This window comes from Carcharodon carcharias, chromosome 19, assembly GCF_017639515.1.
Source record: "Carcharodon carcharias isolate sCarCar2 chromosome 19, sCarCar2.pri, whole genome shotgun sequence".
NCBI lineage: Eukaryota > Metazoa > Chordata > Chondrichthyes > Lamniformes > Lamnidae > Carcharodon > Carcharodon carcharias.
Window position 1 is genome coordinate 101,677,479 of NC_054485.1, and position 15,151 is coordinate 101,692,629.

Below are 15,151 nucleotides of genomic sequence, written 5' to 3' on the forward strand. Positions count from 1 at the left end.
TTTATGGCCTTAGTCTCGCGTTTGAGATCCAGGTGGCCCTCAAACACTCTTGTCCTCAGTTACCACGGCCACAGAAGCTTACTGTAAGATGGAAGCGGATAATGGAACAAAGAGAAGCAAAAAGCCACGTATCTACTCGTGGCTCCGTGGGTTACACTCTCACCTCCAACTCAGCAGCTCGTGGGTTCGTGTCTCTCTCCCCTGACTTTCAGTTTCTAACCCTGGCGGAGGGAATGCCGCCCTGCCAGGGGTGCAGCCAGAGGGGATGTTGAACTGGTGGGCCTGCCTGCTGGATGCTTAGGATGGGCGGTATTTGGAAACAGCGCGGAGGAGGAGGGACTGTGTGTCTTGCTTTATCCCTCAGCCAGCTGGTGCGCCGTGTGTGGGATCTTGCCGTGCGTAAAATCACAGCCACGTTTCCCTACCATTATAACAGGAGAGGGGCGGGGAAGAATGCCTAGAGGAGCCTCTTTGAGGTGAATACAGCAATGCAAAGTGAGGCAGAGAGTTGGGACCATGTACAGAGGGGGTGGGGGGGGTTGCAAGCTTGCGATGGGCCGAATGTTGTGCTGCGAGAGCCTTTTTTTTGTTGGGGGGGGGGGGGTGCGTGTGCTTAAAGGGCTCAGAGCGGTTGCAGAGGAGGTAAATGTCCAATTCGACGTGCAGTTGTGCATTTTGACCGCAATCGGCAGCTGAATAGCTCCTTCCAGTGTGTGTATGTGTGTGTGTGTGTAACATGAGCTTCTTACGTTTCCGTAAAGTCCCTCCCTTGCATTAACGTCAGGAAGAATTTCTGAACGAGGGGGAGGAGAGAGGAAGATCCCAGATTCTCAGCTGTTTCCTCTCTGGCGTTGGCGGAGTTTCACCCACCCCTCTTGTCCCCCACCCGCCCTGTTCCTCCGCTGTATGAGCTTTTATTGCTTTGCTTTCCTCCTGCTCAATTTCATGGGGCTAAGAGCGGAAAGAAGCAGCCGGGACGACGAGCACAGCCCCACTGGGACGCGGAGCCGGGGCTACAGTGTAGCGAGCTCTCCCGGGATGAAGAAGCTCCGCTGGCTCCTGAACTTGCTGCCCAACTTGGCTGCCCTGTTGACCAGCGCCGTGGGCTGGCTCAGGGCTCCCCTCCTCTGGCCCAGGAGGTGGTGGTGGCGGTGGAGGAGGAGGAGGAGGATGATGATGGTGGTGGTGGTGCAGGAGGGACCGACCCAAGCCTTGGAGCCAGAGGTCAGCTTGGAGGAAAAGGAGGGTCAAGGGGTGGAGGAAGTGGCTGCTGCGCCCCAAGCCCAGGCCGACTGGATTGCCCCCGCCAGGAGACGCGAGGTTCCCCCCGAGCACTTTGAGATCTCCTTCAACTTCGTCAGGCACCTCTTCGACATGACGGTGGTGGGCTTCCTCTGCCTGGCCTCCCCGGTCTTCCGGGTGGTCCTGGACGTACTGGGCCTCCGGGGCTTGCTCAAGCTCTGGCTCCATGGCATGGCGCTCTTCCTGGTGGCCTCCTACGGGATGGTGCTGGTCCTCTGGCTGCTGCAGGCCTACATCGTCCAGCTGGCCCTGCTTTTTGGCGCGATGCAGCTCATGGTGCTGGGGGTCAGCCTCCGGCAGCAGGAAGAGGTGGAAACGCAGGACTCGGAGGGCCCCGTCACCCCACCAGTCCCCTGAGGTCGGCCCGCCCGGGGTGGGGGGGAACGGTGTCCGAGGCTTGTGCGTGTCCGGGTGTGTGTGTGCACGCGCACCATGGGAATTAGTAACGTTTTTAAAAGACAATGGAAAATTCACGTGACTCCTTCTTGAGGTGAATCGCTGCCTTTATTTTTCACTTCAGCGAACATCTCTCAAAATGTGTGAGGGCACACACACAAGTTTCTATGATGACTTTGTGACTTTCCATCAAGATGTAAGATTGACACTTTTGCACATGTTGTTAGTGGGGTGGGGGGTTGGTGGGTGGGGTAGGGGGATGGGGGGGGTGGGGGGGTGGGAAGGAATTTAAAGGTCAACGGTTCCTGGTCGGTGATTAAACTTGCCCCTAGGCGCTGAGGGACGGACACCAGATGGGACCTGGTTCCACGATCCACACCAGGGGTGGTGATGTTGTTTGTGGGGTGGGAGGTGGGGGGTGGGGTTGGGGGTGGGGTGGGGTGGGGGTTTGGGTTGGGGGTGGGGTGGGGTGGGGGGGGCCTGGTCTGGGGAAAGGGGGCTGCCATTGAGATCAACTCCACTGCATTAGAGAGAACAGAATTGGGAGTGAGTGTGAGTGGGGGGAGTGGAAATCGAATACCTTTGGAGGAGGGTGGCCACTCTGTGATGCTGCTCCTTGTTGAGTAGTTGGTGACCCCTCCCCCCACCACCCCCAACCCCCAGCTCTGTAGAACATTGGAGTGTGTTTTGGGCGGGGTGGGGGAGGGGTGGAGTGAGGAGGCATTTGGCTGGCATACAACAGAACACAACAGAAATGTGCAACTTGCACCCAAATGTGCCGCGATATTGTTGAAAGGTGCCAACTGCATATGGTGTCGTGGCAACATATCTTACCTTGTGTTTTCCCTGTTGCCGATTCCCCCTTTAAAATTTGAAAATGACCTTTGAGGTGTACTTACAGGGTTTCTGTGATTGTCAGCGTTTGGCCTGTGCTTTCACCCCCTCTGCTGAGCATTTACTACCAAACCCGGGAAGGGAGGGTTGGGGATCAGAAAGGTTCCTTACCTTGATGTGGTGTTGGAGTAGGGGAGGCGATGGCATAGTAATCCAGACGTCCAAGCTAATGGGTTCAAATCCCACCAGGACAGCTGGGTGGCTTTTGCATTCAATTAATAAATCTGGAATTATAAAGCTAGCCTCAGTAATGGTGACCACAAAATTATCATTGATTGTCATTAAAAACCCATATGGGTTCTTTAGTAGTCTAAACCACCCTGCCATCCTTACCTGGTGTCCACAGCAGTGTGGTTGACTTTTGACTGCAATGACCTAGCAAAGCCACTCGGTTCAAGGGCAATTAGGGACGGGCAACAAATACTGGCCTTGCCAGCGATGCACACATCCCACAAAATAATAAAGGAAAACAAAAGTGTTCTGGGCCTAGTGATTAATTTTGTCAACTGTCTTAACACATGATATTGGAGATCCACGCCAGTCTGTGCCCACAGTCAGATTGGAAGATTGACAGTCTCTCCAGCTGGTGAGGGTAAAATTTAGGAAGCACATACAGTGGAAAGGAGCTGAACGTGGGCCTCTCCATGAACTTCTACCCATCTATTCCACTCGGTTCATGCTCCTGCTGTGCTTTCCCAGGGTTTTCTACTTTCATTTCCAATTCCCAGCACTCGAAGGGTGTTCTTTACTTTTGAAAAAAAAATTAACAAATACTCTGATTTACTGAAGGTTGCTGATAAACAGATTGCATCATTGTTCTGGAAATCTCTCTCAGCTGACCCTGATATCCTGGCTTCCGAGGGATTAATGCTGCAACTCCTTCTCCTGATTAGTCCGGCAGGTTTTCCTGTTTACGGGCCTGCTGGACGTGTTGGGGTGGGGGGGGTGGGGGGGGGAGGGAGGGGGGGCTTAGGTGGGGGAGGGGGGTGGTCCGAGGGATCGTTTGGATGTAGGGCTGCGGGAATGTGGGTGAGGTGTGTGTGGAGCACATGGCCCTATCTCGGCCAGTTTCTTGCTTGCCCTACACAGTGGAGCCCCAGATGCTGCAAAACCTGCCCCCATTTAAGTTGATTGGGAGCTCCCCGTGAGGGAGAGTTACGCGTGGGTGAGCTCAATGTGGGGGGACTGTTACTCATGGGGGAGCTCCGTGTGGGGGGAGTGTTACTTACAGGGGAGCTCTGCATGGGGGAGTGTTACATATGGAGAGCTCCGCGTGGGGGAGTGTTACATGTGGGTAAGCTCTGTGTGGGGGGGGTGTTACTCATGGGTGAGCTCCGCATGGGGGAGTGTTACTCATGGGTAAGCTCCGTGTTGGGGAGTGTTACTCATGGGTGAGCTCCGCATGGGGCAGTGTTACTCATGGGTGAGCTCCGCGTGGGGGAGTGTTACTCATGGGTAAGCTCTGTGTGGGGCAGTGTTACTCATGGGTGAGCTCCGCATGGGGCAGTGTTACTCATGGGTAAGCTCTGTGTGGGGCAGTGTTACTCATGGGTGAGCTCCGCATGGGGGAGTGTTACTCATGGGTAAGCTCTGTGTGGGGCAGTGTTACTCATGGGTGAGCTCCGCATGGGGCAGTGTTACTCATGGGTAAGCTCTGTGTGGGGCAGTGTTACTCATGGGTGAGCTCCGCATGGGGCAGTGTTACTCATGGGTAAGCTCTGTGTGGGGCAGTGTTACTCATGGGTGAGCTCCGCATGGGGCAGTGTTACTCATGGGTGAGCTCCGCATGGGGCAGTGTTACTCATGGGTAAGCTCTGTGTGGGGCAGTGTTACTCATGGGTGAGCTCCGCATGGGGCAGTGTTACTCATGGAGGAGCTCCGCATGGGGCAGTGTTACTCATGGGTGAGCTCCGCATGGGGCAGTGTTACTCATGGGTGAGCTCCGCATGGGGGAGTGTTACTCATGGGTAAGCTCTGTGTGGGGCAGTGTTACTCATGGGTGAGCTCCGCATGGGGCAGTGTTACTCATGGGTAAGCTCTGTGTGGGGCAGTGTTACTCATGGGTAAGCTCCGTTTGGGAGAATTGTTACTCATGGGTGTGCTCCATGTCTGGAAGTGTTACACACGGGTGAGCTCCATGTGGGGGAAGTGTTACTCATGAAGGAGCTCCGTGTGGGGGGAGTGTTACTCATGGGGGAACTCCGTGTGGCAGGGAGTGTTATTGTTGGCGGAGCTCCATGTGGGGGACTGCCCTATGTTGGGTGGTGGGGAGCTTTGTGTATAGGAGCACTGTCCATGGGGGGAGCTTTGTGTGTAGGAGCACTGTCCATGGGGGGAGCTTTGTGTGTAGGTGCACTGTCCATGGGGGGAGCTTTGTGTGTAGGAGTCCTGTCCATGGGGGGAGCTTTGTGTGTAGGTGCACTGCCCATGGGGGGAGCTTTGTGTGTAGGTGCACTGTCCATGGGGGGAGCTTTGTGTGTAGGAGCACTGTCCATGGGGGGAGCTTTGTGTGTAGGTGCACTGTCCATGGGGGGAGCTTTGTGTATAGGAGCACTATCCATGGGGGGAGCTTTGTGTGTAGGAGTCCTGTCCATGGGGGGAGCTTTGTGTGTAGGAGCACTGTCCATGGGGGGAGCTTTGTGTGTAGGAGTCCTGTCCATGGGGGGAGCTTTGTGTGTAGGTGCACTGTCCATGGGGGGAGCTTTGTGTATAGGAGCACTATCCATGGGGGGAGCTTTGTGTGTAGGAGTCCTGTCCATGGGGGGAGCTTTGCGTGTAGGTGCACTGTCCATGGGGGGAGCTTTGTGTGTAGGAGTCCTGTCCATGGGGGGAGCTTTGCGTGTAGGTGCACTGTCCATGGGGGGAGCTTTGTGTGTAGGAGTCCTGTCCATGGGGGGAGCTTTGCGTGTAGGTGCACTGTCCATGGGGGGAGCTTTGTGTGTAGGTGCACTGTCCATGGGGGGAGCTTTGTGTATAGGAGCACTATCCATGGGGGGAGCTTTGTGTATAGGAGCACTATCCATGGGGGGAGCTTTGTGTGTAGGAGTCCTGTCCATGGGGGGAGCTTTGTGTGTAGGAGCACTGTCCATGGGGGGAGCTTTGTGTGTAGGAGTCCTGTCCATGGGGGGAGCTTTGTGTGTAGGTGCACTGTCCATGGGGGGAGCTTTGTGTATAGGAGCACTATCCATGGGGGGAGCTTTGTGTGTAGGTGCACTGTCCATGGGGGGAGCTTTGTGTGTAGGTGCACTGTCCATGGGGGGAGCTTTGTGTGTAGGTGCACTGTCCATGGGGGGAGCTTTGTGTGAGGGAGCGCTTTGTATGAGGCAGCTCTGCATGGTGTGAGTGCTGTGCATTGAGCAACTCTGCATGGCAGAGCTCCGTGTGGGAGTACACTGTGGTGGGAAAAACTCTGCCTTGGGGACCACCCTGTGTGTGGTCTCAGATGGAGCACGCCTCACACAATACGCTGCAGACCTAATCCATACAGACAGGCAAAGCTCGTAGTTCGGTCCCTGGCCTTTGTTCTGCTCATTGGCCGAGATGTAGGGTGACACCTCCTAAAATCCAGCCAGGCTCCACTATCCAGTGACCAACCCCCAACCCTCTCCTTTGCTACATTCCTGGGCACTGGATGAGGTAGGCATTGGGTTTGATGCCTTTATAGTTGGAGGCCACGTCTCCCCCAACCCCACTGCCACTGGTTGACCCAATTTTGTGCATTGATGAATGCTTGGTGGTGGGAGGTACTGGTAGATAGGGTCAGTATCTCACCATCTTTAGGACATGGATGAGGGCCGGTGGGGAGTTGGGGGCGGGTGGTGGGAAGTCAGATTTAAACTGTTAAGCAATGAACCTCAGCTTTCAGACTGTGGCTCCTCTAATTACTGCCAAATTTATTAAAACACAGCCCCACCAACAAGATAAGAGCCAGGAGAAAGTGAATTGCGTTCTTCACCACTTGTGGGTGTGCTATTTGTTTAAAAGGCTCTGTGGCCGACAGGTTGGGAGACAGAAAATTCTAGAATTATTTGCCACTAGAGACTGCGCCCAGGGTACAGTGAAGCTTAACTAAATTGGTCTCTGGGATGTCCTGTGATGAGAGGCAGAGTAAATTGGCCCCATTTTCTCTGGGGTTTAGAAGAATGAGAGGTGATCTCATTGAAACTACAAAGTTCTGAAGGGGCTTGATAGGCTGAAAGATTATTCCTGCTGGTCGGGGAATCTAAGACATGGGGGCACAGTCTCAGGATAAGGGGCTGATTATTTAGGACTGAGATGAGGAGAAACCACATCACTGAAAGGGCTATGAATCTTTGGAATTCTCTACCCCAGAGGGTCATGAATGCTCCATCATTGAATATGGTTAAGGCTGGGACAGACAGAATTTTGGTCTCACAGGGAATTAATGGTATTGGGAGCAGCCGGGAGGCAAAATCAGCTATGGTTATATTGGTCCCACATGGGAGACTTATAAATAAGGCAAATACACATGGGATACAGGGCAATTTGATAAGGTGGATTCAAAATTGGCTTAGTTGTAGGAGACAGAGGGTGATGACAGAAGGCTGCTTTAGTGACTGGAAGCCAGTGTCCAGTGGCATGCCACAGGGATCTGTGCTTGGTCTCCTATTATTTGACATTTATATAAACGACATAGGTGACTATGTGGGGGGTAGGATTAGTAAGTTTGCGGATGACACAAAGATTGGCCGGGTGGTTAACAGTGAAGTTGAGTGTCTTGGGCTACAGGAAGATATAGAAGGGATGGTCAAATGGGCAAATAAGTGGCAGATGGAATTTAACCCTGAAAAGTGTGAGGTGATACACTTTGGAAGGAGTAATTTGACAAGGAATTATTCAATGAACGGCATGACCCTAGGAAGTTCTGAGGAACAAAGGGAGCTTGCCGTGTGTGTCCATAGATCTCTGAAGGTGGAGAGGCATGTTAGTGGGGTGGTGAAAAAGGCATATGGGACACTTGCCTTTATCAATCGAGGCATAGATTACAAAAGTACGGAAGTCATGTTGGAGTTGTATAGAACATTGGTGAGGCCACAGCTGGAGTACTGTGTGCAGTTCTGGTCGCCACATTATAGGAAGGATGTGATTACACTGGAGGGGGTGCAGAGGAGATTCACCAGGATGTTGCCTGGGATGAAACATTTAAGTTATGAAGAGAGGCTGGATAGACTTGCGTTGTTTTCGTTGGAGCAGAGAAGACTGAGGGGCGACCTGATCAAGGTGTGCAAGATTATGAGGGGCATGGACAGGGTGGATAGGGAGCAGCTGTTCCCCTTAGTTGAAGGGTCAGTCACAAGGGGGCATAAGTTCAAGGTGAGGGGCAGGAAGTTTAAGGGGGATGTGAGGAAAAACTTTTTTACCCAGAGGGTGGTGATGGTCTGGAATGCTCTGCCTGGGAGGGTGGTGGAGGCAGATTGCCTCACATCTTTTAAAAAGTACCTGGGTGAGCCAAGTGCTATGGGCCAAGTGCTGGTAAATGGGATTAGGTAGGTGGGTCAGGTGTTTCTCGTGCCGGTGCAGACTCGATGGGTCAAAGGGCCACTTCTGCACTTTGTGCTTCTGTGATTCTGTGAATGGCAGAGCAGGCTCGATGGGCTGTGTGGTTTACTCCTGCTCCTATTTCTTGTGTTTTTGTGACTCCATGTAAATACTGATGTACTCCTCGGTCCCTCTATAAATACTGACCCTACCTCAGGGACCTCCTGTAAATACTGACACACTCCTGGAGACCCCCGTAAATACAGACACCCTCCCCAGATAGCCCCCCGCCATCAATACTGACACACTCCCAGTGACCCCCGTAAATACGGACACCCTCCCCAGATACCCCCACGCCGTCAATACAGACACACTCCCAGTGAACCCTGTAAATACTGACACACTCCCAGTAACCCCTGTAAATACTGACACACTTCCAGGGACCCCATATAGATACTGACATATTCCCCAGAGACCCCCTGTAAATGCTGACACACTTCCAGTGGCCCCCATAAATACTGGCACACTGCTGGGAACTCCTGTAAATACTGACGCACTCCTAGGAATCCTTGCAAATTCTGGCACAGTCTTAAAACCCCTTGTAAATACTGATGTAATCCCGGGAACACTCTGTAAATACTGATGTATTCTCGAACACCCCCTGTAAATACTGATACACAACAAGGGATTGCTTGTAAATATTGACACACCCCCAGGGACCCCTTGTAAAACTGACAGACTCCTGGGGACCACCTGTAAATACTGACACAGTACATGCTACAAATATTGTAGGTATAAATTGTTAATATATAAGGAAAGGAGTGAGTTATGGTCTAGAATCGAGGGATTCAGGTGGCTTATGTATAGAATAATGGATACCTCAGGGGGTGTTCGAGTTACAGACTGGAATCTAATCGAGGGGTTCAGATGGTTTATATATAGAATAATGGATACCTGGGGGTAGTGAGTTACAGACTGGAATCTAATCGAGAGGTTCAGATGGTTTATATATAGTATAATGAATACCCAGGAGTGAGTTACAGACTGGAATCTAATCGAGGGGTTTAGATGGTTTGTATATAGTATAATGGATACCTGAGGGGAGTGAGTTACAGACTGAAGTCTAATCGAATGCTGAAACTTGACTGCTTCATGTGCATAGTTTGACATGTGAACCTAGAATGTAACGGTTTCACTCCAGTATTAAATTAGGTTGGGGATCAGATTTGTTTTTCTGAAATTTGATGTCCAGAAGGACCTAGGATAGTATTGCCAGGATATTCTCGGCTTATTTGTGAAGCCTGTTGTTTAAAAAGAAAACATCGAAGGCAAATCTCAACAAAGGTGGCAGAATGGTGAGTAGGGCTGCTATTAGAGTCAGTGAAAGCCTTTTGCTGTCAGAACAATACTAGGTGAGATCACAGGATGCTTTACTAGACCTGAATCTGGAATAGTCAAGACTCTGATTGTAAGTGGGAATGGACCCACATTCCAGAATCACACCAGTTGGGATCCTTCTCTGGTTTATTTGTAGCAGATTAGTCAAGGGTGGTGCTAAATTCCTGTCTGCACTGTGTGCATTCATTTATATATTGCAGTCAAGAAACAGTACAGGAAAGAGAGGGGAGGGACCAGGTAGAGGGAGCCTTACTCTGTATCTAACCCCATGGTGTACCTGCCCTAGGAGTGTTTGATGGGACGGTGTAGAGGGAGCTTTACTCTGTACCTAACCTGTACTGTACCTGCCTTGGGAGTGTTTGATGGGGACAGTGTAGAGGGAGCTTTACTCTGAATCTAACCCCGTGCTGTAACTGCCCTGGGAGTGTTTGATGGGACAGTGTAGAGGGAAATTTAGTCTGTATCTAACCCGTGCCGTACCTGTCCTGGGAGTGTTTGATGGGACAGCGTAGAGGGAAATTTAGTCTGTATCTAACCCGTGCTGTACCTGTCCTGGGAATGTTTGATGGCACAGTGTAGAGGGAGCTTTACTCTGTATCTAACCTGTACTGTACCTGTCCTGGGAGTGTTTGATGGGCAGTGTAGAGGGAGCTTTACTCTGTATCTAACCCCGTGCTGTACCTGTCCTGGGAGTGTTTGATGGGACAGTGTAGAGGGAGCTTTACTCTGTATCTAACCCCGTGCTGTAACTGCCTGGGAGTGTTTGATGGGACAGTGTAGAGGGAAATTTATTCTGTATCTTACCCGTGCTGTACCTGTCCTGGGAGTGTTTGGTGGGACAGTGTAGAGGGAGCTTTACTCTGTATCTAACCCCGTGCTGTACCTGTCCTGGGAGTGTTTGATGGGACAATACAGAGGAAGCTTTACTCTGTATCTAACCCTGTGCTGTACCTGTCCTGGGAGTGTTTGATGGGACAGTGTAGAGGGAAATTTAGTCTGTATCTAACCTGTACTGTACCTGTCCTGGGAGTGTTTGATGGGACAGTGTAGAGGGAGCTTTACTCTGTATCTAACCCCGTGCTGTACCTGTCCTGGGAGTGTTTGATGGGGACAGTGTAGAGGGAAATTTAGTCTGTATCTAACCAGTGCTGTACCTGTCCTGGGAGTGTTTGATGGGACAGTGTAGAGGGAGCTTTACTCTGTATCTAACCCTGTGCTGTACCTGTCATGGGAGTGTTTGATGAGACAGCATGGTGGGAGTTTTATTCTTGAATTTGTGCTGAACCTGCCTGGGTAGTGTTTGATGGGGACACAGTGTGCCTGAAAAGATACTTGTTCTAGCACCAAAATGTTTCACCTTGAAGTGTTGAAATTTCATAAAAAGAAACCCTGTATTAATGATGACGTGAGTGCAGTATTTCTGAACTGTTTGCTGCATTCTGCTTGTAGGGTGGAGTTGGGGAGGGGAGGAATACCTGCCTCCCTCTGCCTCACCCCAGCCAGCCCACACAGCAACAGCAGAGCTAATAAAGTCCATGACCAGACTTGTCAATGTAATGGAGGCTGCCAAGGTTGAATGGTACTCTGGTGGCTGATTAACCAGCATGTAAACCTGGCTCATGCTAAACAAAGGATTACATTATTAATGAAATAAAGTGTTAGCGCAGCTGGGATGACAGGATGAATTTGATCCAAGCTCCCAGTCGTCTTTATGGACTTCGGGTGGGGGGGTGTGTGTGACCGGGATTGTAACCTGACTCACTGGGCAGGAATCCCACCGTTTTACACCCCCACCACCTGAATTTACTCTCTGTAACATCAATTGTGTGGCTGTTCTCGTAAGATGACGACTTGCAGCTTGGTGGTCTACCCTGTGTTACAACATCAGCCCCACTCTGGTATGGCAGCCTGTGCCACACTTGGTGCGGAGGCCCGAGACGGTGCACGATCCACTGGCCTCAGTTTTGTCTGGGCCCTCTTCACAGCCAGCTGAGCTTTTCACTTACTAACCAGGGGAGGCGGTGGTGTAGTGTAACGTCACTGGACTAGTAATCCAACGGCCCAGGCAAATGCTGCAGGGACACAGGTTCATATCCCACTTCCCCAGCTGGTGGAATTTAAATTCAATTAAGCGAATCTGATGGTGACCACAAAACCATTGTTGTTAAGAGCCCATCTGCTTCATGAATGCCCCCCTTTGTCTGCCGACCTTACCCAGCCTGGCCTACATGTGACTCCAGGCGCACAGCAATGTGGTTGACTCTTAAATGGCCTGAGCAAGCCAGTCAGTTGTCACCACTGCCTTCTCAAGGGCAATTAGGAATGGGCAATAAATGGTCACGATTCTGGAACTGCAGCAGAGAGTGATATAGGATGGGGGAGGGTGCATGGTAAAGCCCCCTCCCCTTCCTGTCAGTTTTGGACAGGTTGGGCTCAAATTGAGCCACATTTTCTACAATTATCTGACACGTTCTCCCTTACCGAGGTGGCCATTTTGCTCTGATGGATCCCAGAATATTTGAACTTAATTTTTGCCCTTAGAGGGCGATGGTTGACCCCACTCTGCGATCTTTTCCACAACGTTTGCAGGGCTGCCGGGTTGATAGTGGTGTATGTGTCACTGAACTGGCCTTTGTTTATATAACAGCATCTTGGAGGGCAGATGTGTGCTGTGCAGGGATATTGTTGGAGTGGGAGCGGTGGGAGGCGGAGAGGGGGTGGTGGGTGGGGGGTGGGTTGGGGGGGGTGGTGGTGGGGGGGGTCCCTGATTTGCCAGGCGGGATTCCCGTACATGCTGGGTTTTTTTTTTTAACAAAAACACCCTGCACCCACTCCCATACCCTGTCACAGCCCTGCCCTCATGTCACTTTACGTTGACTTCATTATACCCCGATCGTGTCTTCCCGCACTCCGATTGGGTGTGGGAAGGCGGGGCACCTCGAGGAGGGATGTGCCGGGCGTCCAAAGGCGGGACCCTGAAGGTGCGGTGGGCGGCAGGAGGGTCACCTGCCGAATTGGCCCCTTGGGGAGGCAGCCAATCAGAGCGCAGCGGCCCAGAGCCTGATGCAGCAGCCATGCTGTGCTCAAGAGAACACAGCATTAAAAACACGCAACCTAGGAGCAGGAATGGGCCATTCGGCCCCTCGGGCCCTGCTCCACCATTTGATAAGATCATGGCCGATCTCCCTAATTTTTAAATGGTGCCCCCTGGCTCGAGATTGCCCCCAACACAAGGGGAAACACCCTCTCAGCAGAGAGAAAGTGGGTTGGACATGAGGATCGAGCTAAGTGCAAAACACTGGGGATGCTGGAAATCTGAAACAAAAACAAAAATAGCTGGAGAAACTGACAGCGTCTGCAGAGAGGAACACAGTTAACGTTTCGAATCCGTAAGACCCTTCATCAGAACTAAGGAAAAATAGAAATGAGGTGAGATATAAGCTGGTTGAGGGGGGTGGGACAGGTAGAGCTGGATAGATAGGCCAGTGATAAGTGTGGTGAGGATCAAGCTCCCAGGCTTTCAGGCAGTCTTTCTCCCTCCCTCTTTCTCCCATCTCTGTCTATCCCTGTCTTTCTCTTTCTCTCCCTCGCGCTCTCTGCTATTTACTGCTGCTGGACTCAACGGCTCTCTGTTTGTTTTGTTTTCCTTTAACGTGACTTCCCGGTTCCCAACAAAGGGCCCACTTCCGGCAAACCTGTGACCATCAGCAGCTGAGGAGCCAAAGGGTCTCGGGAAGCGGGGGGGGAGGCGGGGTTAATTCTCTAAACATCACTGAGAGACACTGTGAAGGAAAGTGCATGGATTTAGCTGTCATGGTTACCATGGTGCAGAGCTGTGACTGATTTATTTATTACTAACTGTTTCTGACCAGAGCCGGGGAATTGATTTTTCTTTTAAAACAGGCCTGCATCCCTGACAGAATTCCTTGGTACCAAGTAGGGTTGCCAACTCTGACCAGATCTATTCCTGGAGATGTCATTGCTTGATTCACTGCCCCGCTCGAGCGAACCCCCCTTATTTCCCCACCTCAAGTATTTTTATAATGGAAAGTGTTGGATGAAATTAGAAAATAAGACATTTTTCAACGCCTGTGCGGTTGTTTTCTCTTCCGTGTCTCTCTCAGCAGTGCCCCAAGAGACGGCTCTTCAGTTCCTGGAGACTCCAGGGCAATCCTGGAGAGGTTGGCAACCCGTGAGCACGAAGCTATTTGGGTTTTGACTAAACCGCTAACTTTGAGTTGCCATGTTGAAAGTTTGAGAGTGCAGAGGACTGACTGTCGCATCTCATTTACTCAAGTTAGAGAGTATGCTGACGCATTAATTGGCAATGTTTTATTACAGATTTTTAATAAAGGGTTGAAAGAGCGAGAGTTTTGCGGGGGTGGGGCTAGGGGGGTTGCTTGGCATGACTTCAGTTTGATCTTCAGTCTGTGCTGAGCTTGGGGTCAGATGTGAAACTATATTTAGGGGGGGTGGGCGGGACTTGAGACAGTGTTAAGGCAGAAGAGAGATTTGTATTGTTTTACTTTTTCAACAATGTGAAATGGTTTGAATGTGGAGGGAACTGTTTGTTCTGCTTGGGGAGTCAGTGATACAGAACATCAGGGGAACAGGAGGAGGCCATTCAGCCCCTCGAGCCTGTCCTATATTCAAGTAGAGCGAGGCTGATTAGCATCGCAACTTCACCCTACTTGCTTTGGTTCCCCTGACTGATAAAACCCGTCAATCTTAGTTTTGAAATTTTCAGTTGGCCCTGCACCCCCCCCCACCCTCAGACTCAACAGCTTTTTTACAGGGGGTGTTTGGTGGGTGGGTGGGCGGGGTTGGTGGGGTGGTGTGGCGAGGGTATCAGATTTCCACTACCCGTTGTGTGAAGAAGTGGGTGTGGGCATTGACCCGAACAGCCTAGCTCTAGCTTTAAGGCTATGCCTCCTTGTTCTAAGCTCAGGGGCAATTTGCTTAAAGGGTTTCTGTTCTAACCTTAACACGGTTCAAGTGTGGGTTGTGCTAACCGCAGGGAGTGTTTGAGGCAGAGGCATCTTTTGAGGGAAAGGTTGATCAATATTTAAAGTAGAGAAGAATACGGGAGCGAGAAAGGTGAGTTAAGGCATTGGGATTAGTTTTGGGAACTGCTGTAGCATCAATGCTGGCGTTGACCTGCACTTTGTACCACTGGATTTTAATCGGACGCAAGAGGGCCTGAGGGAGAGAGCTGAAATGTTCTGAAATGTGAAAGAAATGGCACTTGCTGGGAGGGGTTATTTAAGGAACTTGCATTGGTGTTGATACAGCCAAGGTTCACTAGGTTGGTGCCTGGGATGGGAGCATTGTCCCATGATGAGAGGCTAAGTAAATTGGGCTTGTATTCTCTGGAGTTTAGAAGAATGAGAGGCGATCTCATTGAAACATTCAAGATTCTGAAGGGGCTCGACAGGGTGGACGCTGAGAGATTGTTTCCGCTGGTCGGGGGATCCAAAACACAGGGGGGCACAGTCTCAGGATAAGGGTCATTTAGGACTGAGGTGAGAAATTTTTTCACTCAAAGGGTTGGAAATTTCTACCCTGGATGGTTGTGGATGCTCCATCATTGAGTATATTTCAGGTTGGGATAGACAGATTTTTGGTCTCTGAGGGAATCCATGGATATAGGGAAAGGGCGGGA

General features: G+C 51.2%; 1 protein-coding gene across 1 annotated transcript; it reads left to right on the top strand.

The window, feature by feature from the left end:
- Positions 1–812: 812 nt before the first annotated feature.
- Positions 813–1,922, top strand: c19h6orf47 (chromosome 19 C6orf47 homolog). The gene has a single exon (XM_041213430.1). It carries the CDS (start codon positions 907–909, stop codon positions 1,657–1,659), a length of 753 nt encoding a protein of 250 aa, XP_041069364.1. The 5' UTR covers positions 813–906; the 3' UTR covers positions 1,660–1,922.
- The last annotated feature ends 13,229 nt before the right edge of the window (positions 1,923–15,151 follow it).

What these genes read in the sequence shown, in the direction of transcription:
- c19h6orf47 (XM_041213430.1), top strand. Translation starts at nt 907, where the DNA reads ATGAGCTTTTATTGCTTTGCTTTCCTCCTGCTCAATTTCATGGGGCTA.